Genomic DNA, 27,384 nt, shown 5'->3' with positions numbered 1-27,384 from the left:
ATAGTGCGTCACTGGAAACGAATCAGTTGGAATGACGACAATTCGATGGAAGGGTTTGGGTTTGACGAGTAATTGAAAGACTGTCAACCATCATGTGTAGTGCCGACAGTGAGGTACGGAGGAAGTTGCGTTATGGCATGGGGTGTTTTTCGTGGTTAGGGTGTCTCCATTGTCCTGTTGGAATTTCCCAAGTCCCTCGGAATGCACAGTGGACATGAATGGATGCAGGTGATCAGACAGGATACTTACGTACGTGTCAACCGTCAGAGTCGTACCTTGGCGTATCAGGGATCCCATATCACTCCAACAACACACGTACCACACCATTACAGAGCCTCCACCATCTTGAACGGTCCCCTACTGCACGCAGGTACCACGGATTCATGAGATTGTCTCCATACCCCATCACGTCCATCCACTCGATAAAATTTGAAACGAGACTCGTCCGACCAGGCAACATGTTTCCAGTCATCAACAGTCCAATGTCGGTGTAGTGTCATGAAGTCACCAAGGGTACGTTTTACAGTGTTTGTACTGCATAGAGTAGAGCAACAGTTTGCAGACGGTAATTGTTTGAATCAGCCGTCATAAAGCAGAAGCTGTGAGCAATGTTTTGTGGGCAAAAACATTTCTGGAACGAACTGTCTGCCCAGAGTCCCGACCTAAAAACAATGTAACACCTTTCGGATGAGTTACAACAGTGACTTCGCTGCAGACTCCAGCGTGAAACATCGCTACTGAGACGTGGTACTTACTGGAATTGAGGAAAACGTGGCAGGGAGGACCCACCAATTAAATTTCTTTTCACGCAACCTGTTTATTTAATAATATATAAACTATACAATGAAGGCTTTCACGACCGGATGGTACTGTTGTTGATAATTCTTCCGGGTTATATGGCCGTGGTCCATGGAATTCTTTAATTCCTAACGTTTCGTCCAATACTACGTTGGACATCTTTAGAGGTATGGCTGGTCCTGCTGGAGTCAGCAGGACTCAGCTGGCTGGTCCTGCTGGAGTCTGCAGGACTCAGTAGGACCAGCCATACCTCTGAAGATATCCAACGTAGTATTGGACGAAACGTTAGGAATTGAAGAATTCCATGGACCACGGCCATATAACCGGGAAGAATTATCAACAACAATATATAAACTGTGTTTTACCGATAATCGAAGCATTTAACCAAAAAATTTTCTTTTACAAAATGAACCAATTTGCAAAATTCTTTTAACCTTAAACCTGAAGTTGCATATGCTTTTAATCTTTGCAAAAGAAATCTGAAATGCTGCATCGCAAAACAGCAAACAATATGACAATGATTACAAGACGGCCGGACCTGCAGCCCGCCCCTTATCGGGCGAAACAGCGGCGTTTAATACCACGCTGGACACAGTCTATCTTATTAAACGTCGTTCTGCAACACATGAAAACTACTGTATATAAGCATCATTGATGACAAGAATCATTCAATTACTCAAAACAAATGCCTTAACTTTTAATTTGAAAGTTGTATGTCGAAAGGTTCGGGGTTAAGATGCGCACCTGTGCTTAAAGGTTAAACGGATTAGCAAACTACATGAGAATGATAATGCTTACTTCAAAGCAACCAACCTCTTAAATTCAGTCGGCAATCAAGGTGCGACAGGACCCCACCCCTCCCTTCTGACAATTGACCAAATCCCTGGTGGCAACAGGCTGTTAATATTTTCAAGGTTAAACTGATTGTCAGTTAGTAAGGCCGCTGTGAAGGAACGTCTTAAAACATTACTTGTGAACACTTATTACAAGGGAACTCATTCGACGAAACCACAAGATCCAGCTAAAATACACCCGGTCTTTCAAACATGAAAACGAACAGCTTAGTGCAACAGGTTGTTCAGATTATAACTAATGACTGTAAAATGTAATCACGATGTCCCTCTTTTGTTCACGGCAAACTGTGCCTTAGTACGGTTGTTCCGGCTGCATTTACTACTAAGAGTTGACTAACTAGAACATTAGTGATTGAGTACAAGCCAGAAAGGAAAGGCAATATAATAGCGGGACAAATTTTCAAACGACAACTAGTGTCTGAATTCAACACTACTGCCTACATTTACGACCAAAGAGCCGACCGAGTAAAATGTTACTCCCCTTTATCAGCAAGCGGTTCCATGGATCCACGGTGTGTCACAGCGGTTGCTGAGTGGTGTCGATGAAAGTGAGGTAGAAGAGGGCAGCCAGGCCACAAGCGGCCGTCCAACACGAATGTTGCCAACCAACCGACGGGATGTCGGCCTGCTGCTTATAGTCGACGCTGACCCCGGTGAAGCACTCCGGTATCTTTGCTCTCTGTAGGCCCTCCTAGCGCAGCTTGTGGCTTCCGCCGCTCGGGCCTCATGACCACCTGCGACGCTACCGCCAATCCCCAAACTTCGTGCCTGCCTCTCGGGCCAGCGAACCCCGTATACAGAGTGTTTCAAAAATGACCGGTATATTTGAAACGGCAATAAAAACTAAACGAGCAGCGATAGAAATACACCGTTTGTTGCAATATGCTTGGGACAACAGTACATTTTCAGGCAGACAAACTTTCGAAATTACAGTAGTTACAATTTTTAACAACAGATGGCGCTGCGGTCTGGGAAACTCTATAGTACGATATTTTCCACATATCCACCATGCGTAGCAATAATATGGCGTAGTCTCTGAATGAAATTACCCGAAACCTTTGACAACGTGTCTGGCGGAATGGCTTCACATGCAGATGAGATGTACTGCTTCAGCTGTTCAATTGTTTCTGGATTCTGGCGGTACACCTGGTCTTTCAAGTGTCCCCACAGAAAGAAGTCACAGGGGTTCATGTCTGGCGAATAGGGAGGCCAATCCACGCCGCCTCCTGTATGTTTAGGATAGCCCAAAGCAATCACACGATCATCGAAATATTCATTCAGGAAATTAAAGACGTCGGCCGTGCGATGTGGCCGGGCACCATCTTGCATAAACCACGAGGTGTTTGTACCGCCACAAATTCACGAAGAATGTCCAGATAGCGTGATGCAGTAATCGTTTCGGATCTGAAAAATGGGCCAATGATTCCTTTGGACGAAATGGCGGCCCAGACCAGTACTTTTTGAGGATGCAGGGACGATGGGACTGCAACATGGGGCTCTTCGGTTCCCCATATGCGCCAGTTCTGTTTATTGACGAAGCCGTCCAGGTAAAAATAAGCTTCGTCAGTAAACCAAATGCTGGCCACATGCATATCGCCGTCATTAATCCTGTGCACTATATCGTTAGCGAATGTCTATCGTGCAGCAATGGTAGCGGCGCTGAGGGGTTGCTGCGTTTGAATTTTGTATGGATAGAGGTGTAAACTCTGGCGCATGAGACGATACGTGGACGTTGGCGTCATTTGGACCGCAGCTGCAACACGGCGAACGGAAACCCGAGGCCGCTGTTGGATCACCTGCTGCACTAGCTGCGTGTTGCCCTCTGTGGTTGCCGTACGCGGTCGCCCTACCTTTCCAGCACGTTCATCCGTCACGTTCCCAGTCCGTTGAAATTTTTCAAACAGATCCTTTATTGTATCGCTTTTCGGTCCTTTGGTTACATTAAACCTCCGTTGAAAACTTCGTCTTGTTGCAACAACAGTGTGTTCTAGGCGGTGGAATTCCAACACCAGAAAAATCCTCTGTTCTAAGGAATAAACTATGTTGTCTACAGCACACTTGCACGTTGTGAACAGCACACGCTTACAGCAGAAAGACGACGTACAGAATGGCGCACCCACAGACTGCGTTGTCTTCTATATCTTTCACATCACTTGCAGCGCCATCTGTTGTTGAAAATTGTAACTTCTGTAATTTCGAAAGTTTGTCTGCCTGAAAATGTACTGTTGTCCCAAGCATATTGCAACAAACGGTGTATTTCTATCGCTGCTCGTTTAGTTTTTATTGCCGTTTCAAATATACCGGTCATTTTTGAAACACCCTGTATATACCGACAAGCAAAGACCTTCTAAGGACACAAGCCACAGATACCGACTCTTTCTCATAGATACTGGCAATGGGGCTGCAAGAGGGATAGTCGATACTACACCTGAGCCAGTGGCGCCAGACAGAACAGTCTATTAACTCAATGGCGCCACGGCTCAGCTAACTTCTCTGGTTTCGGCTCTTCAGGAAGAATTAGCTACCACTCCTCCACGGACACTCAGAAACCTTGTTAAAAGCGTCCTTAGCAGAGTGCAAGCCATCGTAGAGGAGAGGGGTGGACACATCACGTATTAATACCCAAACATTGATGTCTGGATACTTTTGATCAGATAGTCTATGAAAGTGTGTGAAGCTGTAATTATAAATGATGCAACAGGGCAAAGACGAAGTGGCGGCGCCGGACCTGCACCGGGAGTTCGTGCGCAAGCTGGGCCCGCTGCAGCTGAAGGGCAGCTTCGACGCGACGGGCGGGCTGGCGCGCAACCTGTCGACGCTGCGGCGCACGGAGCCGACGACGGTGAGCCGGCAGGGCGGGACGCTGCAGCTGCGCGCCGGCCTGGGGCTGGCCACGCTGGCCGCGCGCTACGAACACTACGAGGCGCGCCTCGGCTCCGTGCAGGCGCAGGGCCAGCTCGCCGCCACCGTCGCCTCAGACTCCATCGCCGTCACCGTCAACGTCTCCCTGGGGCAGGCCAACTGCCTGGCGCTGCAAGACCTGCGCATCGACCAGCTGGGCGATATCGACGTCAAGGTCAGTACCATTTATCTCCCTCTCCGGCGAGATCAGCCTACTTTTATCCAAAGCTGGGCTACACTGAAGAGCCAAAGAAACTAGTACACCTAATTAAATCGTGTAGGGCCCCCGCGAGTACGCAAAAGTGCCACAGCACAACGTGGCATGGACTCGACTAACGTCTAAAGTAGTGCTGTAGGGAATTGACACCATGAATGCTGTCCTGAAATCCGCAAGAGTACGAGCAGATGGAGATCTCTTCTGAACAGTACGTTGCAAAGCATTCCAGATACGCTCAATAATGTTCGTGTCTGGGGAGATTGGTGGCCAACGGAAGTGCTTAAACTCAAAAGAGTGTTCCTGGAGCCACTCTGTAGCAATTCTGGACGAGTGGGGTGTCCCATTGTCTTTCTGGAATAAGCACAAATCAGTCTGAATGCACAATTGACATGACTGGATGCAGATGATGAGACAGGACGCTGATGTACGTACCATAAGTCAGAGTCGTATCTAGACGTATCAGGGGCCCCAGATCACTCCAACTGCACGCGCGCCAAACCATTACAGAGTCTCCACCAGCTTGAACAGTCCCCTGCTGACATGCAGGCTACATGGATTCATGAGGTTGTCTCCATCATGTACGCATCCATCCGCTCGATACAATTTGGAGACTCGTTTCCTGCCGGCAAACATATTTCCAGTCATCAACAGTCCAATGTCGGTATTGTGTCGTGCAGTCATCAAAGGTACACTAGCTGTCCTTCGGATCCGAAAGCCCATATCGATGATGTTCCGTTGAATGGTTCGCACGCTGACACTTTTTCGTGGCCCAGCATTGAAATCCGCTGTAATTTGCGGAAAGGTTGCCCTTCTGTCACGTTGAACGATTCTCTTCAGTCCTCGCTGGTCCCCTTCTTGCAGCATCTTTTTCCGGCCGCAGCGATGTCGGAGATTTGATGTTTTACCGAATTCCTGATATTCATAGTACACTCATGAAATGGTTGTACGGGAAAATCCCCACTTTATCGTTACCTCGGAGATGCTGCGTCACATCGCTCGTGCGCCGACTGTAACACGACTTTCAAACTCACTGAAATCTTGATAACCTGCCGCTGTAGTAGCAATAACCGATCTGACAGCTTCGCCACACACTTGTCCTATATAGGCGTTGCCGACTGCAGCGCCGTATTCTGACTGTTTACGTACCTCTGTGATTGAATACGCATGTCTATGCCAGTTTCTTTGACGCTTCAGTGCAGAACACAGCACGCAATCGTTCTGTGTTGTGCTAGTGAAATCTTACAAAGACGATTCCCTGCCACTTCGGCTAACACAAGGCTAGTGCGTCAAAAGTAGTAATGTTACCGTTTAAAAATTGAATTGTTTTAGTGACTGTGGCTTGACGACCGTTTGTCGTGTCAAACAAATATTTTAAATTTTGTAAATGTCGAACGTTGTACTTCAAGAGAAGAGTTTGTTAATTAGTGCATCAAGTGATGCTTTAGTGCTCAATGAGACCCGTAAATTATCCAGCACTCCTATGGTAATGGATTGTATCAAGTTAAGTGAATCGTTTTATCATTCATGTAATAAAGGAAATTAATAATTCGTATGTTTTAGTTCCAATGAGCCATCTCCCAGTGGAGTCAAAGAACTAACAGTTATGGCAGAACAAATGCGGTTTTGCCTGGTCGTAACAAAAACATTTCATATAATATGTGTTCAATTCTTGCGTTACATATATACAGGTGTTATAATGTAATTCAAACAAATATTCACAGCATTGTTAAGACGAGGCAAATAATTAAGCTCGAAGTTGATTTTCATAAATTCCTCCTTGACTTAAATTCATATTCGAATTCTCTTGACATCACCACGTGTAGCTCTTCTGAAGTCCTCTTGGAGTTTTTTCTTTTTTTTGTGGAGGCGGCACTATGTACTGTACGAACGCTCAAACTGTCTCCTCTGTTTATTTTTACTTTGTAGATTTCGTTCACGCATTCTAACAGGCAAAATCCTGAAAGGGCAAAGTACAGGGAAGTTGGTGGCCAAGAAGCAAGACCGTTTTTATCGATCCATCTTACTGAGCATGTTAGTGGTTCAAATGGCTCTGAGCACTATGGGACTCAACTGCTGAGGTCATTAGTCCCCTAGAACTTAGAACTAGTTAAACCCAACTAACGTAAGGACATCACAAACATCCATGCCCGAGGCAGGATTCGAACCAGCGACCGGAGCGGTATTGCGGTTCCAGACTGCAGCGCCTTTAACCGCACGGCCACTTCGGCCGGCAGCATGTTAGTTTTAGATGATTTGTCACCCGAGGATTAGAACCTACGATGGCCACGTCATGCAGGAAGAACATTTACGTTCCTGTATACGAAGGAACCTCTTTCGATATTGGTGGAAGATCGTTTTCTACATATTAGTAATAAGCAGACAATAACACACTTAGAATGCATATCTGTAAGCCAGTTCCTTCTCCAGGACAGTTGGTTCAAATGGCCCTGAGCACTATGGGACTTAACATCTGACGTCATCAGTCTCCTAGAACTTACACTACCGGCCATTAAAATTGCTACACCACGAAGATGACGTGCTACAGACGCGAAATTTAACCAGCAGGAAGAAGATGTTGTGATATGCAAATTATTAGCTTTTCAGAGCATTCACACAAGGTTGGCGCCGGTGGCGACACCTACAACGTGCTAACATGAGGAAAGTTTCCAACCGATTTCTCATACACAAACAGCAGTTGACCGGCGTTGCCTGGTCAAACGTTGTGTTGATGCCTCGTATAAGGAGGAGAAACGCGTACCATTACGTTTCCGACTTTGATAAAGGTCGGATTGTAGCATATCGCTATTGCGGTTTATCGTATCGCGACATTGCTGCTCGCGTTGATCGAGATCCAACGACTGTTATCAGAATATGGAATCGGTGGGTTCAGGAGGTTAATACGGAACGCCGTGCTGAATCCAAACGACCTCGTATCACTAGCAGTCGAGATGACAGGCATCTTATCCGCGTGGCTGTAACGGATCGTGCAGCCACGTCTCGATCCCTGAGTCAATAGATAGGGATGTTTGCAAGACAACAACCATCTGCACGAACAGTTCGACGACGTTTGCAGCAGCATGGACAGGAGTGCCTGCGATGGTGTACTCAACGCCGAACCTGGGTGCACGAATGGCAAAACGTCATTTTTTCGGATGATTCCAGGTTATGTTTACAGCATCATGATGATCGCATTTGTGTTTGGCAACATGGCGGTGAACGCACATTGGAAGCATGTATTCGTCATCGCCATACTGGCGTATCACCCGGCGTGATGGTATGGGGTGCCACTGGTTACACGTCTCGGTCACCTCTTGTTCGCATTGACGGCATTTTGAACAGTGGACGTTATATCTCAGATGTGTTACGTCCCGTGGCTCTACCCTTCATTCGATCCCTGCGAAACCCTACATTTCAGCAGGATAATGCACGACCGCATGTTGCAGGTCCTGTAAGGGCCTTTCTGGATACAGAAAATGTCCGACTGCTGCCCTGGCCAGTACATTCTCCCGATCTCTCACCAATTGAAAATGTCTGGTCAATGTTGGCCGAGCAACTGGCTCGTCACAGTACGCCAGTCACTACTCTTGATGAACTGTGGTATCGTGTTGAAGCTGCATGGGCAGCTGTACCTGTACACGCCATCCAAGCTCTGTTTGACTCAATTCCCAGGCATATCAAGGCCGTTATTACGGTCAGAGGTGGTTGTTCTGGGTACTGATTTCTCAGGATCTATGCACCCAAATTGCGTGAAAATGTAATCACATGTAAGTTCTAGTATAATATATTTATCCAATGAATACCCGTTTATCATCTGCATTTCTTCTTGGTGTAGCAATTTTAATGGCCCGTAGTGTAGATAACGGTGCTCTGTAAGAAGATGCAGCAACATAACACTTCCAGTCAACTAATTGTTCTTTTTTTTAAATTCTTTATTCTATCCAATTATTTCATACATCGTAACCCACCACCTTATACATTAGTGGGTCTTAAATCTACATTACATTTTATTAGTATTAGCAGCATTTTTTACTTCTATTTCTAGGTATTAGTGATCTTACTCGCTACAGGAAATGATGAGTTAGTTTCTTAATGGGTAAGATCTAATGTCTAGGCTTAACTAACTATCTAGGGGCTACTTCCTGCAGTGTTACAGGCGTGCCAGTTGTTATATACAAACCTACTATATGGCCGTGCCCACTGAGCTAATACCAGTGAGCGTGCCCCTGGCACTGGGCTGGCCTTTTAGAAGATCGCTGCAGGTTCTGTTTGGGGTCTTCTTTCTACTATCTACGTGAAGGTTAAATAACTACTAAGTCTCTATCTGTGCGCAGTTGTTCCAGAGCGTAGCGGATTCCTACCGTCGTGGCGATTGGCCAGACCACGCCACGACGGAATGGGATGGGTCGCCTTAAGTCATGTAATGTTTGGTAGTTCATATATTTTCCCTTAGATATTCTCGCAGGACCTTTGCTGATACCTCGCTGGCAAGGCGGTTTATTATATCGAAAGTGGTAGGGTCTCTGATTAACTGATATGTGTCGTTGTTAGGTAACTGGTTTCTTAGATCACTGGCTACGTCATCGAAGACAGGGCACTCATAGATCACGTGATCCGGAGTACCCCATTCGGCTCCGCAGTCACACGAGGGGGTAGCCCTTTTCCCGAATCGGCAAAGATATGCCGGATACGGTCCATGACCTGTGAGGAAGTGCAACAGTCCCTTACTCGGTTGGAAATGCGAAAGTTGGAGGCGTTCTTTGATGTTTGGGAGCAGCTGGTAAGTCTTTCGGCCTGTTGCCTCTGCGTCCCAGAGTTCTTGCCATAGCTCTTCTCTTCTCCTCTTGATTGCAAACTTGTCCCCCACCCGCACTCCCAAGATGCTCTCAGTCTTTTCTACATCTCCCCTTTTCACCCAATACCAGGCTGCCTGTTCCCGGATTTTGATGTCCAGGGGACACACCCCCATGAGTGTTAGTAGTGCCCCTCCTGGAGATGTTCTGTATGCTGCAATGGAGCGTAGAAGCATGTTGCGTAGCACCCTCCTCACAGACATAGTGGGCATGACCCTCGTGAGCCTGTGTGCCCACACTCCAGATCCGTAACCCACGATGGAAACAAGGATGGTATTATGGTACAACATTATGAGTTCTGGTGGAAGATGAAATCTGCTGTGTCCTATCATGATCAAACTGTTTAGGGCTTCTAGTGATCTTTGTGTAGCTGTTTCAATATGTTTGGCAAAGTTCCACCTTTCATCAATTATTACTCCTAGATACTGGGCCTCACGACGCTGAATCACCGGTGAGCCCTCGATTCTTACCGTTGGATTCCTGGCCAATTGGCCTTTCAGTAATAGATGTGTCGACTTGTTAGCCGCAATAGTCATTCTCGTGTTCTGGCACCACTGTGTGAGAATTGCTAGTGTTCTACTGATTTTGGGTTCAAGGTCTTCGCGACTTCGGCCGCCAACCAGCAGAAGGAGGTCGTCAGCGTAAGCTATCGCCTCTAGCACATCCACACTGTTCTCCAAGCTCTCCAGGAGAGGCTCCATATTTATATCCCAAAAGAGTGACCCCAGGACAGAGCCCTGTGGACACCCCTTCGTGATTTTCTTACCAATTCGCCCGCTAGGGGACGATAGCCAGACCTCTGTTTCCATACAATAGCTCCTAAGACAGTCGTATAGCGGCCCTGGACACTCCTTCTCCCGCAGGCAGGAGAAGAGCGAAGGCCACCACAGGTTGTCAAAGGCGCCACTGATGTCCACCATGATGCCAACCATGTACTTGTGCGGAGATGACCCACAGACCTCGGACGCGAGGGCAATTACGTCACACGCAGATCGCCCCTGCCGAAAACCGAATTGTCTGTCACTCATCCCGCACAGCACTCGGTGTGCTGTCAGTCTATCAGCTAGTAACCTCTCCAGCAATTTGCCTAACAGGTCCAACAGACAGATAGGTCTATAGGACTTTGCTTTTTTAGGGTCTTTGTCCTGCCCTTTTTTGATAATTACGACGTTGGCCTGTTTCCAGATTGTGGGGAATGTTCTGAGGCGCAGGCCTCATTGTAAATTCTTGCTAAAGGTGTCACCAGTTGAGGAGCGAGGTATTGCACCACCTCCGCGATGATGCCGTCTGGTCCCGGGGCCTTTCCTTTCTTTAGTGATTTTATGTGTGCTGCCTCTTCCTCTTCTGAGAAAGGGTACACCATGGTGTTATTCTGGTAGTCTGCCTACATAGCCTGCCTAACTAGGCGTTGTTCTTCTGTGTCCTCTTCCACTTTATCATCAGGGAGGAGTGTGTGGAGGAAGACCTCAGCAGTTTCCTGCGAAGACCCTGATAGTGGAGAGCACCATTGTCGAGCTGATTTTTTCCCTTACTATTTTGTAAGGAGTGCCCCAGGGATCCATAGCCAATTGGCTGTGCACGTATTTTTTCCAACCTGATTGCTCGCAGTTCCTTCTGAAACTGCTTATTGGCTTCCCTGTATGTTTGTAGCCATCTTTGTTTTTCTTCCCAGACGACACTTCGCTGGTAATACCTCCTCGCCCTCCTCACAGACGCATCTGCCCTAGCTCCGCAGACCATGGTGATGGAGAAGCCGCAACGGCTCTCCTCCTGGTTGGTACAGCAGCCTTTATCGCCCTGGTAAGAGCGCCCACCAGATCTTCGGCGTGTTTGTTGATATCATCGTCATCTTCTGGCCATGTCGGAGGGTCAAACTCTCTTGCAAGGCGCTCTCAGTTGGTCCTGTTGTAGTTTAGTTGTACTTCCCACCCTATGTCCCAGTGGCACTCCCAATCTGAGATTGTAAATGTGATCAAGTTGTGATCGCTGGTTGTGCCTCCGTCAGTAACAATCCAATTTTGTACATTGGCAGCGATGTTGGCTGTCATCATCGTAATGTCAATGTTGGTTCCATCTCCTCCCCCTCCTGTGTAGGTGGGGGGGTTTCCTGGTCTATTGGCAATGAGAAGTTGTAGATACATGATAGTCTCTTCCAGCTTGCCTCCTCTTTCATCTCGAGTGCCACTGTGCCACAGGGGGGATTTGGCGTTCACGTCCGCCACCACAACTGCCTTTCTGCCCCTTAGCACCGTTGCCACCTGCGTGAGTTGGTCGAGGTACACGTCAGTGTCTGTACCGTACTGAAAGTACATATTTATTAGGTATATGACACCAGTTGGTGACTGAAGTTCAATGACATTACAGTGGTCGTCCGAAAGATGTGATAGCACTGTTACCCGCAGTGCCTTGTTAGTTATTATGATGGTGGCTTTCGGGTCGTCCCCAAAGCTTACTACTTGCCAACTCATGGCAGCGAAGGCTACATTCCCTGCAAGAGAGTATGGCTCCTGCAAACAGAGCACATCAAGGCTCCTCTCCTCTACCACTCTCCAAAGCTCCTGCATGACCAGCCTACTGTTATGTGCGTTTAGCTGCCCTATCTGTATTTCTGTGGTCATGGGAAATATGTGTGTACATATGATTCTGGGAAGGTTTTCGTCCAGTCGTAAGCTATTCTCCCATTGGATAGGACAGACTGATTGTATATTTCGTTTAAGTTGAAGGTTTCATTTCTTCTCTCAAACACCTTTTTTACTAGGTCACGCAGGGCGCCGAAGTCGGTGGGAAGATTCATGGTCTTTAGTTGTACCCTATCAACAGCCTCCATGGCCGAGAAGGTGACCTTACGCCCGTACCTATGTCCTACCCGCACTAGATGTCGCAGTGCGGTGGTCAGGACAGCCGGCTCCTCCAGGCGGGATAATTGTAGAGAATGTTCAAGATTGGGGTATATTCTGACCGGATCAACTGCTGTTCTCACAGCTGTTGGTTGTCTCGAGTCAGTGCTGACATTGGTGTTATTTGTTGTTTCTGTATTTGAGCTCGTAATTGTGTTGACCTGCACTGGCGGTTCCAGTACAGGACTCCCTTGAACGAATACTGGTCGGCTCACCGCTACAGGACGCCTGTCTCGAGTTGCCTGATTTCCTGGCGTTCGCGATCCCCAGCAATAGGGAGAGGGGGCTGCCGCTTGTTCTTGTGGGTCCGTTTGGACACACGCATCCTTCATTCCCCTCCTGCCATCTCTTCCTTCTGCAAGTGTTGCGAGGAACTGTTTGAACTGGGCTGCTCTTGCCGCGTCCCTTCTCCTCTTGCATGGGGATTTTCTTTTAGGCATCCTGGGTGCCATAGTAGACTCAGCCATAGTCAGTTCTTGATATTAACCTCCGTTCTAGCATCCTGTACGTTGGGCAGTTGCGACCAGAGGCATTGCAAGTCTTTTTGCCTCTCCTTGTACAGGGGATACATATTGCAGATCTTGTACAGTTTTTTCTGATGTGGTTTTCTTCTCCACACCTGGAGCAAGCCGACTTCCTTTCACAGTATTTATGCACGTGATCAAGATCGCCGCAATTATGGCAGTGAGGTACCACCAAAAAGTCCCGCACATTAATGGCGTGGAAGCCAATGTAGATCTTACCCATTGAGGTTAGTTTCTTCCACATCTGGCCAGAGACTTCCGCCACATGATGCACAACGTCTTTGTCTCCTGGCCCCGTTTTGAATTTAAAATAAGTTTGACTTCATTCTTGAAATCGTCTGTACTTATATCGTCAAAGTTCTGATTTCGGATTGTTTCATGAAGCTCATTATTATCAAATGTGACTGGTATATCATACATAATCACAAGCGGATTTCTCTTTTTCGGGGGTTCACATTTTACGGCTTTGCACAGCTTCTGATTATTTAGTATTTTATTCCTGTCATCTTCAGTTGCCACATCGACTATTACTACATTCTTTGTAGCTTTCACTTTGTTTACTTTGATTTTGTCCTTTGCAGGATTGATCATTGTTGTGAAGATTTCTTGCACTTTCTTAGTGTCTTGACCGGGCAATGGTCTCAAAAAGACAGCAGTGTCCGGTCTTTGTGATACTTTAACAATGGTATCCCTTGTAGTTTAGCTCTTAAGAGCAGATTGAGCGACTACACCAGCCTATGATTTTGTTGGCTGCTTGCGCAGTCTTTCATTCTCCTTCTGTAGTTCTTCGACCCGCCCCTCGAGCTTCGCATGAGCAATAGCCCAGGAGGCGAGTTCATTTTTCAAAGTCAAGATCGCAGCCTGGCTTATCTTGCCGTTTTTCACATTGGCTTCCAGGTATTGTGTAATCCTGGCATGCCTCTCACTAATGCTTTCCACGGTCTGCCCCGCGCCCCCTGATGGGGAGGGAACAGTAAGCAAAGGCCGTCCGCGGTGGTTTCGCGGTTCTAGGCGCTCAGTTGGGAACCGCGCGACTGCTACAGTCGCAAGTTCGATTCCTGCCTCGGGCATGGATGTGTGTGATGTCCTTAGGTTAGTTAGGTTTAATTAGTTCTAAGTTCTAGGGGACTGATGACCACAGATGTTAAGGCCCATAGTGCTCAGAGGCAGAGAGAGTAAGCAAAGAAGCCCTCGAAGGCGCACATGAATCGCTTGTCTCTGTCTCAGCCATATTGTCGACAAGCGAAAAAAGGACTGGGAGTCCGTCTCTTGCCCCGGACTGGCTCCTCTGGCATGGGGGGGGGGGACTGTTGCAGCTCGCCCACCGGCCTCGCCCCAAGGCCAAGGGCACTCTTCGAACTGCAGGGTTCAGCGCGCCGTTGCCAGCGCACTGGTCCCCTTCGGTGGCTCCTTCATCGTCGATTTCACCCGACGCTTCTCGGCAAGTGCACCCCTCGCCCTTCGCCGCTTACTAGCCCGAGCTTCCACCTCTCGGCCAAGGACCCACTCCTACCCAGTTGTTCAGCGGTCTGGACCCATCTAACCTAGCCCAGGCGATGTCACCACCTCCTGGGTTTGGCAGAACACGCCCCAGTTACCCAGGGGCGCGGCGAAGCACCCTTGCTGAGTCGCGCCGGGATCCCACGCCGACAAACGAGGTCTCCGGCATGCAGAGCACCTGATGGTCTGTACCCTGCGAACAGAGAGGGACTGGTGTTCGGTCCCTTGACGCAGCTCCCCCTGTGCCACGCACCCTTCGCTTTCGCATCGGGTTGGGTCGCAGCTCTCCCTTTTGTCGCAAGGCAGAATGCCGAGCTTAACATCTGGCACCACAGGAAGGCGGAAACAGCCACTTGGGAAGGAGAGGCTATACGAGACGCGTCACTTCCCCGAGTGAGGACTGCCGCTGCACGCCCGACTGGAAGCGATACGCTCCAGTGCGAGCTTCCGTGCCTTACGTCGCGCCGGCAACGGGCAGGCCCGCTCCGAAACGCGCCGTCAAGCGACTGACCTCACGCCAGACTCAACTAATTGTTTACCATACTACTACAGACATTTGCAGGCCGGAGTGGTCGAGCGGTTGTAGGCACTTCAGTCTAGAACCACGCGACCGCTACGGTCGCAGGTTCGTATCATGCCTCGGGCATGGATGTGTGTGATGTCCTTAGGTTAGTTAGGTTTAAGTAGTTCTAAGTTCTAGGGGGATTCCGTAGAAACACTGGAACACGTGAGGCAATACTGACCTTACGACTTATCTTAGAAGAAAGATTAAGGAAAGGCAAACCTACGTTTCTAGCATTTGTAGTCTTAGAGAAAGCTTTTGACAATGTTGACTGGAATACTCTCTTTCAAATTCTAAAGGTGGCAGGGGTAAAATACAGGGAGCGAAAGGCTATTTACAATTTGTACAGAAACCAGATGGCAGTTATAAGAGTCGAGGGACATGAAAGGGAAGCAGTGGTTGGCAAGGGAGTAAGACAGGGTTGTAGCCTCTCCCTGATGTTGTTCAATCTGTATATTGAGCAAGCAGTAAAGGAAACAAAAGAAAAATTAGGAGTAGGTATTAAAATTCATGGAGAAGAAATAAAAACTTTGAGGTTCGCCAATGACATTGTAATTCTGTCAGAGACAGCAAAGGACTTGGAAGAGCAGTTGAATGGAATGGACAGTGTCTTGAAAGGAGGATATAAGTTGAACATCAACAAAAGCAAAACAAGGATAATGGAATGTAGTCTAATTAAGTCGGGTGATGCTGAGGGAATTAGATTAGGAAATGAGGCACTTAAAGTAGTAAAGGAGTTTTGCTATTTGGGGAGCAAAATAACTGATGATGGTCGAAGTAGAGAGGATATAAAATGTAGGCTGGCAATGGCAAGGAAAGCGTTTATGAAGAAGAGAAATTTGATAACATCCAGTATTGATTTAAGTGTCAGGAAGTCATTTCTGAAAGTATTCGTATGGAGTGTAGCCATGTATGGAAGTGAAACATGGACGATAAATAGTTTGGACAAGAAGAGAATAGAAGCTTTCGAAATGTGGTGCTACAGAATAATGCTGAAGATTAGATGGGTAGATCACATAACTAATGAGGAAGTATTGAATAGGATTGGGGAGAAGAGAAGTTTGTGGCACAACTTGACCAGAAGAAGGGATCGGTTGGTAGGACATGTTCTGAGGCATCAAGGGATCACCAATTTAGTGTTGGAGGGCAGCGTGGAGGGTAAAAATCGTAGAGGGAGACCAAGAGATGAATACACTAAGCAGATTCAGAAGGATGTAGGTTGCAGTAGGTACTGGGAGATGAAAAAGCTTGCACAGGATAGAGTAGCATGGAGAGCTGCATCAAACCAGTCTCAGGACTGAAGACCACAACAACAACAACAAGTTCTAGGGGACTGATGACCTTAGATGTTAAGTCCCATAGTGCTCAGAGCCATTTGAACCATTTGAACCAGACATTTGCAGAGAAGCGTCCTCGAAAATGTTTTTCCACAAAGACGTGTTACTTTTCACTGCATCACCGATGTGAGTAATGAGTGTTGTTTCTACTGTCACTAGTGAAAATGGCTTCACCAGTGAATAGTATTACTGGGATCTCTTCGCGGTATGCAAATAGCCAACTACAAAATTCCCATCACTTGTCTTCATCTGCTTGTAAAAGGTATTGAATCTGCTGTAAATGATAAGCATACTGGCCGTACATACCTAATGTCCGCCATATTCGTGCACCAAAATGAAAATGCCACTATCATAGCACAGAAAAGGCGGACATGTCCTGGGCAGATTTGGGGATGTAAATAAGTAACTTTTCAACTTATCTGGCAGCTTTGAACACATTTAAATCAAAACATCTTGACACATTCGCGCTTTTTTTACTTGTTAGTGTTTCTACCTATGCCATGTAACACAATGCATCGTGTCAAACAAAGTAACATCATACATGATGTCATCCCTCCAAGAAAAAATCCACACCCAGAAATTTTATCTTAATACAAAAACGTTTTTAGTTATTATACACTCCGGGAAATGGAAAAAAGAACACATTGACACCGGTGTGTCAGACCCACCATACTTGCTCCGGACACTGCGAGAGGGCTGTACAAGCAATGATCACACGCACGGCACAGCGGACACACCAGGAACCGCGGTGTTGGCCGTCGAATGGCGCTAGCTGCGCAGCATTTGTGCACCGCCGCCGTCAGTGTCAGCCAGTTTGCCGTGGCATACGGAGCTCCATCGCAGTCTTTAACACTGGTAGCATGCCGCGACAGCGTGGACGTGAACCGTATGTGCAGTTGACGGACTTTGAGCGAGGGCGTATAGTGGGCATGCGGGAGGCCGGGTGGACGTACCGCCGAATTGCTCAACACGTGGGGCGTGAGGTCTCCACAGTACATCGATGTTGTCGCCAGTGGTCGGCGGAAGGTGCACGTGCCCGTCGACCTGGGACCGGACCGCAGCGACGCACGGATGCACGCCAAGACCGTAGGATCCTACGCAGTGCCGTAGGGGACCGCACCGCCACTTCCCAGCAAATTAGGGACACTGTTGCTCCTGGGGTATCGGCGAGGACCATTCGCAACCGTCTCCATGAAGCTGGGCTACGGTCCCGCACACCGTTAGGCCGTCTTCCGCTCACGCCCCAACATCGTGCAGCCCGCCTCCAGTGGTGTCGCGACAGGCGTGAATGGAGGGACGAATGGAGACGTGTCGTCTTCAGCGATGAGAGTCGCTTCTGCCTTGGTGCCAATGATGGTCGTATGCGTGTTTGGCGCCGTGCAGGTGAGCGCCACAATCAGGACTGCATACGACCGAGGCACACAGGGCCAACACCCGGCATCATGGTGTGGGGAGCGATCTCCTACACTGGCCGTACACCACTGGTGATCGTCGAGGGGACACTGAATAGTGCACGGTACATCCAAGCCGTCATCGAACCCATCGTTCTACCATTCCTAGACCGGCAAGGGAACTTGCTGTTCCAACAGGACAATGCACGTCCGCATGTATCCCGTGCCACCCAACGTGCTCTAGAAGGTGTAAGTCAACTACCCTGCCCAGCAAGATCTCCGGATCTGTCCCCCATTGAGCATGTTTGGGACTGGATGAAGCGTCGTCTCACGCGGTCTGCACGTCCAGCACGAACGCTGGTCCAACTGAGGCGCCAGGTGGAAATGGCATGACAAGCCGTTCCACAGGACTACATCCAGCATCTCTACGATCGTCTCCATGGGAGAATAGCAGCCTGCATTGCTGCGAAAGGTGGATATACACTGTACTAGTGCCGACATTGTGCATGCTCTGTTGCCTGTGTCTATGTGCCTGTGGTTCTGTCAGTGTGATCATGTGATGTATCTGACCCCAGGAATGTGTCAATAAAGTTTCCCCTTCCTGGGACAATGAATTCACGGTGTTCTGATTTCAGTTTCCAGGAGTGTATGTATGCTCTTCAGCTATATAATATCATATATTGTTTACTACGGCTGGCAAACATTATAGATCTTGGACACAGAATCAGGGAATTTAGCCTATAATTTGAAAGCTGCAGCTGTACCAACACACTGCAGTTAAGAGAGCTCAATGCGATGGGGAAGTATGGTTAACTCCTAAAAAAACGCGAATATGTCAAGCTGTTTTGATTTAAATATCTCTGAAGCTGCCAGTTAAGTCAGTTAGCTAATTTCCTTCCTTACTCTGCCCATGGCATATTAGCTTTTTTTGTGCTATGATTGGAGCATATTTCTTGCTGCTTCCCAATTGTTATTCTACCATAACTTTGACATTAGACCGCCATAGCTTAGTGATTAAAGTAGATTTCTGTTGACTTGTGACACGACTAATCCAGTTTAGTGTTTTTATAGTCTTTAGTACCACGTTGCCCATATCATGGCAAAGAAGAGGGGGATCATTAACTGCATATATTTGTCTATTTTCTTACCAAATTTGAACCGACTCGCGCTAGTTTGAATCCTGGAAGTGGCGCAAGTAAAGAAACTAACAGACAACTTTTTTTTTTTTTGCACGTGAAATCCGAATTAAGCTAGATTTTTGGAAGCAAGTTTTCAGTTTTATCGTAATAATACATACTTTATGTATATGTATCACTTTATACTGTTTCCGTGCATTCAGTTCACGTAAGACTGATTTTTAGGTGCTTCAATTACATCAACTTTAAATCGTCGTATCTCGAGAAAAGGTAAAAATTATTGGGAAAAAACTTTCTTTTTGACTTTAATCCATGTATCTACCACATTGCATAGTCTGAACTGATTCGTATAAGTTTAAAGTTTTTTGCACGTATTTGCGAGTAAGATCAGAACGGTGCACGTAAGAATGGTGCCATCAGCTGAGCATTAATTTCTGTCCAATTAACATATTTTGCAAACGGAATTAATCGCTTTGCACAATTTGCCTGGGCGCCAGCTCCGGTTAGTCGTTCATACTTTTCCTGACATACTGTGACGTTACAGTAAGTCAGATGATGGAATAGCTATAAAAGTGGCCGCTGCTTCGGACTAAAGCAAAAGCTTTTTATCTCATGTTCCTAGATCAAATAGGAACCGAGTAACAAGAACCCCCAACCAATTATGCATGCGACCTTCTCAAACATATTTGTTGCAGCGCTTCGGCCCTGTAACAATATGGAACACCGATACGTGTAGAAATTCTGCGTATGTTTTTTGAAGGACTACGTTCTGCCAACAGTGATTTCCACTGCATCCATACTCCGTTCATTTGTACGTTTAGATGAGATATGGCTACTGAGAACTGCGAAAGTATGACAGTATGAGACAGTTTGGCGAACGTAAGTTAACACTCTTGAATCTGTTACTTTGGGATTATGAAATCGTCTGATGTATTCTATAGAGACACCGCCGACTTTTTCAATACAAAACTTGTTCGCAAACAACGTATCGGCATACTTAGCATTTGTGAATATGAGCGGTACGCTTAAACTATACAGCATAATTGGCCAACACATGACAATCACAGTTGAAATATTCAGTTATGCAAAACAAAAGCACAGCTTAACAGCTTGGAATTCAAAATAAAGACGGCAGGCGGTAAAAACGCCCGTAGCATCTGGAGTACCAACAAATAAAGTGAATACTTACCTCAGTAACCAGCTCTATCTCTGTAGCAAATAAAATTGGGCACATTTTATATGGAATGTTTCATTCCAATTTGTCTATACCATCACCTTCACTGTTGAAACAGACATTGTGTTGTTACATGGTACACGGTGTTAATCACAGGAAATTCCATAACTGTGTAACTTCCCTGAAAAAGGAAAGATCATCATAGAGCGAGTATTAATTACGGATATCCCCGCTTTTTGCCACCCATTTTTCAACTCATTGTATTCAACCCGTCTGCCTCCAAGAACTTTCTGGGCGCCGTTGCCTCACAGACACCTTCCTTCCATCTTGAGCGTCCACTCCTCTTCCTCCTCTATTGTCGAGTCCACTTCCAAATTCGTATTGGCCATGCCTCATCATCCATTCTTTCCATATTGTCGCGCCACAATAGCCACGCCATTTTACCCCTTACCAGATGATGTTTCCCTTTCCAAGGATTACGAGGATTACATGCAGAATTTTGTAATCGGAAAATTCTTCTGGATGACGAGGTGCAGGATCAATGCCCCAAACCCCAAACTGGAGGCACAGAAATTGTTTTATCATCGTTGTATTTCATTACATTGACTACCTCATCTAGCTACGGAACTCGATCTATTCCATTTTAGATTAGGGCTTGGACTGGACTGGGAGTGGGTCTGCCCCAGTTTGTCCGATTATTCCGCCAATATCCACCCTGCTAGCAGGTGTCATAGTCCTTGACTTCACTACAGCACATAAATCCCTCTGGCCGCATGGACAGTGCTTCGTTAAACCGCAAGAAGGCTTCATTCTGGGAACAAACCACCAGATGTGCGAGAGGCGTTCAATAAGTAACGCAACACATTTTTTTCTGAAAGCAATTTGATTTTATTCAGTACTCCAACACACCATTTTATGCCCCACTCTTTTTGCTACAAAATCCTGTTTTTCAACATAATCTCCGTTCAGTTCGACATTACTGGGAGGCCCTATATGCCCTCATGGTACCACCCTACAAGTCGACGTCGGAGCCAGCGTCTTGCTGCATCAACAACCTCCTCATCATCCATGTAGTGCATCCTGCAGAGTGCATCCTTCATTGGGCCAAACAGATGGAAGATGAAGCCGCGAGATCAGGGCTGTAGAGTGGACGAGGAAGAATAATCCAACGAAGTTTTGTGAGCCCCTCCCAAGTGCACAGGCTTGTGTGAGCCCTTACGTAGTCATGGACAAGGAGAAGTTCGTTTGCATTTTTTGTGGTGACGAAGTAGTTTGTTCAATTTCCTGAGGACCAGCCGGCACGCGGGAGATCGGGCAGGTTTGTGCAACCATGTTGTGATGATGACAGACGCCTCACCCAACGACTCTGTGTGCTTTTGTTCACTGCCAGATATCCGTAAACATTCTGCAGGTGCCTATAAGTATCTCCGATGCTATGGTTTTCCTCCAAAAGAAGCTCAGTGACAGCTGTCTCCTTGAAACGCCACGTATAGCGCTGCCACCTATCGGAATTTCGTGACGCTATAGGGGCTGAAGCGGGAACATTCCGTGATGTCCCACGGCAAATCACACATTTATTTAACCGAATGGCAGAGAAAAAATTGTGTTGCATTACTTATTGAACACTCCTCGTAGCTAATCCTTTTTCTCAGGGCAGATAGTCCACCAAGGTGCGAGGGAAACCTTCCGACAAGTTTGAAAAATAGAGGTGGTGTTCTGGCAGTGTGTGGGGTCGGCCACGTTCACCTACTGATAACATCACTCTTCAAATTCGAAAGTCCCAATCCGCATCTTGGTCCAGAACGCAGTCCTAATCTGTCAGGGAACATCAGTTGCAAAGTTAATTGAAGGAAATGTAATCGAACGATGTGGCCCAGTGACATGCTTTCCGGGTTCTTGTTGTTGTAGTCCTCAGTCCAAAGACTGGTTTGATGCAGCTCTGTGTGCAACTCTGTCCTGTGCAAAACTCTTCATCTCCGAGCAACTACTGCAATCCACATCCCTCTGAATCTGCCTAGTGCGTTCATCTCATGGTGTCCCTCTACGATTCTTACTCTCCAAAACTACATTGGTGATCCCTTGATACGTCAGAACGTGTCCTACCACCGGATCCCTTCTTCTAGTCAAGTTGTGTCACAAATTCTTCTTCTCCCCAGTTCTGTTCAGTACCTCCTCATTAGTTACGTGATCTACCCATCTAATCTTCAGTATTCTTCTGCAGCACGACATTTCAGAAGCTTGTAATTCTCTTCATGTCGAAACTGTTCTCACTTCCATGCATGGCTACACTCCATACAAATACTTAGATCTATACTCGATGTTAACAAATTTCTCTTCTTCAGGAACGCTTTCCTTGCCATTGCCACTCTACATTTTACATCCTCTCTAATTCGACCATCATCGGTTAGTTTGCTTCCCAGATAGCGAAACTCATTGACTACTTTAAGTGTCTCATTTCCTAATCTAATTCCCTCAGCATCACCTTATTTAATTCGACTACATTCCATTATCCTTGTTTTACTTTTTTTTATTATTCATCTTATATCTTCCTTCCATAACAATGTCCATTCCGTTCAACTGCTCTTACAAATCCTTTGCCGTCTCTTCCAGAATTACAATATCATCGGCAAGCCTCAATTGTTTTATTTCTTCTCCTTGGATTTTAACACCTACCCCCATTTTTTCTTTTGTTTCCTTTACTGCTTGCCCAATATGCAGATTGAATAACATCGAGGAAAGGCTACAACCCTGTCTCACTCCCTGCTCAATACTGCTTATCTTACGTGCCCCTCGACTGTTAAGACAAATTGTAAATAGCCTTTTGCTCCCTGTTCAAATGGTTCAAATGGCTCTGAGCACTATGGGACTTAACAGCTGTGGTCATCAGTCCCCTAGAGCTTAGAACTACTTAAACCTAACTAACCTAAGGACATCACACACATCCATGCCCGAGGCAGGATTCGAACCTGCGACCGTAGCAGTCGCGCGGTTCCGGACTGCGCGCCTAGAACCGCGAGACCACCGCGGCCGGCTTTGCTCCCTGTATTTCACCCCTCCCATCCTCAGAAACTGAAAGAGAGTATTCCAGTCAACATTTTCAAAAGCTTTCTCTAAGTCTAAAAAACCTGTAAACGTAGGTTTGCCTTTCCTTAATCTATCTTCTAAGATAAGTCGTAGGATCAGTATTGTCTCACGTGTTCCAAAATTTCTCCGGAATCCAAAATGATCTTCCCCGAGGTCGGCTTCTACCAGTTTTTCCGTTCGTCTGTACAGAATTCGTGTTAGTATTTTGCAACCGTGACTTATTAAATTGATGGTTAGCTAATTTTCACGTCTCTCAGCACCTGCTTTCTTTGGAATTGGAATTATTATATTCTTCTTGAAGTCTGCTGGTATTCCGCCTGTCTCATACATCTTGCTCACCAGATGGAAGAGTTTTGTCGTGGCTGGCTCTCCCCAGGCTATCAGTAGTTCTAACGGATTGTTGTCTACTCCTGGGTCTTCTTTCGACTTAGATCTTTCAGTGGTCTGTCACGCTCATCACGCAGTATCATATCTCCCATCTCTTCCATTTCCGTAATACTGCCCTTAACTACATCATCCTTCTATAGACGCTCTATACACTCCTTCCACCTTTCTGCTTTCCCTTCTTTGCTTAGAACTGGGTTTCCATCTGAGCTCTTGATAATCATACAAGTGGTTCTCTTCTCTGCAAAAGTCTCTTTAATTTTCCTGTAGGCGGCATCAATCTTACGTACAATGGTATATGATTCTACATCATTACATTTGTGTGCTAGCCTTTCCTGATTATCCATTTTGCACTTCCTATCGATCTCATTTTTGAGACGTTTGTATTCCTTTTCGTCTGCTTCATTTACTTCATTTTTATACTATCTCCTTTCATCGATTAAACTCAATACCTCTTATGTAACCCAAGGATTTCTACTACCCTTCGTCTTGTTAAATACTTGGTCCACTGGATTTTCTATTTCATCTCTCAGAGCTACCCATTCTTCTTCTAGAGTATTCCTTTCCCCTGTACTTCTCAATAGTTCTCTAATGCTCCCTCTGAAACTCTCTACAACCTCTGGTTCTTTCAGTTCATGCAGATTCCATCTTCTTAAATTCCTGCCTTTCTGCAGTTTCTTCAGTTTTAATCTACAGTTCTTCACCAACAGAGCCGGCCGGTGTGGCCGAGCGGTTCTAGGCGCTTCAGTCTGGAACCGCGCGACCGCTACGGATGCAGGTTCGGTTCCTGCCTCTGGCATGGATGTGTGTGATGTCCTTAGGTTAGTTAGGTTTAAGTAGTTCTAAGTTCTACGGGACTGATGACCTCAGATTCTTTTTTCACCAATAGATTGTAATTAGTGTCCACATCTGCAGCTGAGAATAGATTACGATTTAAAACCTGGTTCCTAAATCTCTGTCTTACCACTACATAATTAATCAGAAACCTTTCGGTGTCTCCAGGTCTCTTCCACACATACAGCCTTCTTTCATGATTCTTAACCCAAGTGTTAGCTATGCTCTGTGCAAAATTCTACCAGGCAGCTTTCTCTTTCATTCCTTTTCCTTCTCTTCCTTTTCCTACTATCGAATTCCAGTCCCCCATGTCTATTATACACACAACAAAAAGGTTTTGGATCACCTCGATTCCGAGAGTTCCGGAACGTGTACAGAAAATTGTAATCGAGATAAGCGTAAACATCATTTCCGCCCTTTTCATTGCTCATGTAAACGATATACTGCATGTTGTACCACCATACTGCGAGACCTTCAGAGGTGGTGGTCCAGACTGCTGCACACGCCAGTACCTCTGATACCCAGTAGGACGTCCTCTTGCATTGATGCATGCCTGTATTCGTCGTGGCATACTATCCACAAGTTCATCAAGGCACTGTTGGTCCATATTTGCCCCACTCCTCAACGGCGATTCGGCGTAGGTCCCTCAGAGCGGTTGGTGGGTCACGTCGTGCGTAAACAGCCCATTTTAATCTATCGTAGGCATGTTCGATGGGGTTCATGTCTGGAGAACATGCTGGCCACTCTAGTCGAGTGATGTCATTATTATGGAGGAAGTCATTCACAAGATGTGCACGATGGGGGCGCAAATTGTCGTCCATGAAGACGAATGCCTCGCAATATGCTGCCGACATGGTTGCACTATCGGTCAGAGAATGGCATTCACGTATCGGACAGTCGTTACAGTGCCTTCCATGACCACCAGCGGCGTACGTCGGCCCCACATAGTGCCACCCCAAAATAGCAGCGAACCTCCACCTTGCCACACTCGCTGGACAGTGTGTCTACGGCGTTCAGCCTTACCGGGCTGCCTCCAAACACGTCTCCGACGATTGTCTAGTTGAAGGCATACGCGACACTCATCGGTAAAGAGAACGTGATGCTAATCCTGAGCAGTCAATTCGGCCTGTTGTTGGGCCCATTCGTACCGCGCTGCATGGTGTCGTAGTTGCAAAAATGGACCTTGGCATGGACGTCGAAAGTGAAGCTGCGCATCATGCAGCCCATTCCGCACAGTTTGAGTCGCAACACGACGTCCTATGGCTGCACGAAAAGCATTATTCAACATAGTGGCGTTGGTGTCAGTGTTCCTCCGAGCCTCAATCCGTAGGCAGCGGTCATCCACTGCAGTAGTAGCCCTTGGGCGGCGTGAGCGAGGCAGGTCATCGATAGTTCCTGTCTCTCTGTATCTCCTCCATGTCTGAACAACATCGCTTTCGTTCACTTTGAGACGCCTGGACACCTCCCTTGCTGAGAGCCCTTCCTGGCACAAAGTAACAATGAGGACGCGATCAAACCGCGGTATTAAATGTCTAGACATGGTTGAACTAGAGGCAACACGAGCTATGTACCTCCTTCCTGGAGGAATGACTGAAACTGTTGGCCTGTCGGACCCCCTCCATCTATTAGGCGCTGCTCATGCATGGTTGTTTACATCTTTGGGCGGGTTTAGGGACTTTTCCGAACAGTGAAAGGGACTGTGTCTGTGATAAAATATCCACAGTCAACTTCTATCTTCAGGAGTTCTTGGAATCGAGGTTATGCAAATATTTTTTGGTGTGTGTATTTTCGTCTCCCTTAACCATCTGAGCAATTATTTATCTCATCGTACATTTGCTCAATCCTCCTCAACTGCGGAGCTAGTTGGCAAATAAACTTGTACTACTGTGGTAGATGTGGCTTTGTGTCTACCTTGGCTACAATAATGCGGTCACTATGCTGTCCGCAGTAGCTTATCCGTGTTCCTATTTTGTTATTCATTATAAAACCTATTCCTGCATTACCCCTGTTTGATTTTATATTTGTAACCGTGTATTCACCTGACCAGAAGTCCTGTTCCTCCTGCCACCGAACTTCACTAATACCCACTATATTTAACTTTAACTTATCCATTTCGCTTTCTAAATTTTCTAACCTACCTGTCCGAATAAGGGATCTGACATTCCACGCTCCGATCCATAGAATGCCAGTTTCGTTTCTCCTGATAACGACGCCTTCCTGAGTAGTCCCTGCCCGGAGATCCGAATGGGGGACTATTTTACCTAAGTGATATTTTACCCAAGAGGAAACCATCATCATTTAAGTATATAAAAAAGCTGCATGCCCTCGGGAAAAATTGCGGCTGTACTTTGCCCTTGCTTTCAGCCGTTCGGAATACCAGCACAGAAATGTTGTTTTGGTTGATGTTACAAGGACAGTTCAATCATCCATACTACTACCGAAAACTACTGAAAAGGCTGCTGCCCCTCTTCAGGAACCACACGTTTGTCTGGCCTCTCAACAGATACCCCTCTCTTGTGGTTGCACCTACGGTACGGCTATCTGAGGCACGCAAGCCTTCCCCCAGAGGCAAGGTCTGTGGTTCAGGGTAGTGGAATTGAAATCCCCATTCTGTTATCCTGGGTCAGGTTTTCCGATAACGTCATGTTAAGGCAGGGATGTTTTGTTTGAAAAGGCTCTGCTGATTCCCATTGCCACAATTAAGCAAAGCGAGAGATGGCTCCGTCTGCAATACTTTTGTCTTTCATAAAACGTGAAAAAGTAATCTTAATTTTATTCTGAAGGAGTGGTAGCGGCTTCGGTTTCTAAAGCCATCATTAACCGCTAGGACAGTGATATCCAACGATGCATAATTCACGGGGTTTGGTCGTGGAATTAGCTTCGGTAATGAGATGTATTTAACATAGGAAAATACACAATGAACTGTGGGGACACTGGTTTG

General features: G+C 46.7%; 1 protein-coding gene across 1 annotated transcript in view; it reads left to right on the top strand.

Moving 5' to 3' along the window:
* The window catches only part of LOC124776872, a 106,935-nt gene that overhangs the window by 74,703 nt on the left and 4,848 nt on the right, over positions 1-27,384 (top strand). Inside the window, exon 4 of the mRNA XM_047252053.1 lies at positions 4,354-4,728. Coding sequence (XP_047108009.1) covers positions 4,354-4,728 — 375 coding nt within the window. The remainder of the gene's footprint in view (positions 1-4,353; positions 4,729-27,384) is intronic.

This window comes from Schistocerca piceifrons, chromosome 2 (assembly GCF_021461385.2).
Source record: "Schistocerca piceifrons isolate TAMUIC-IGC-003096 chromosome 2, iqSchPice1.1, whole genome shotgun sequence".
Lineage (NCBI taxonomy): Eukaryota > Metazoa > Arthropoda > Insecta > Orthoptera > Acrididae > Schistocerca > Schistocerca piceifrons.
Note: the sequence above shows the minus strand (reverse complement) of the source record. Positions and strands in the feature narration are given on the sequence as shown.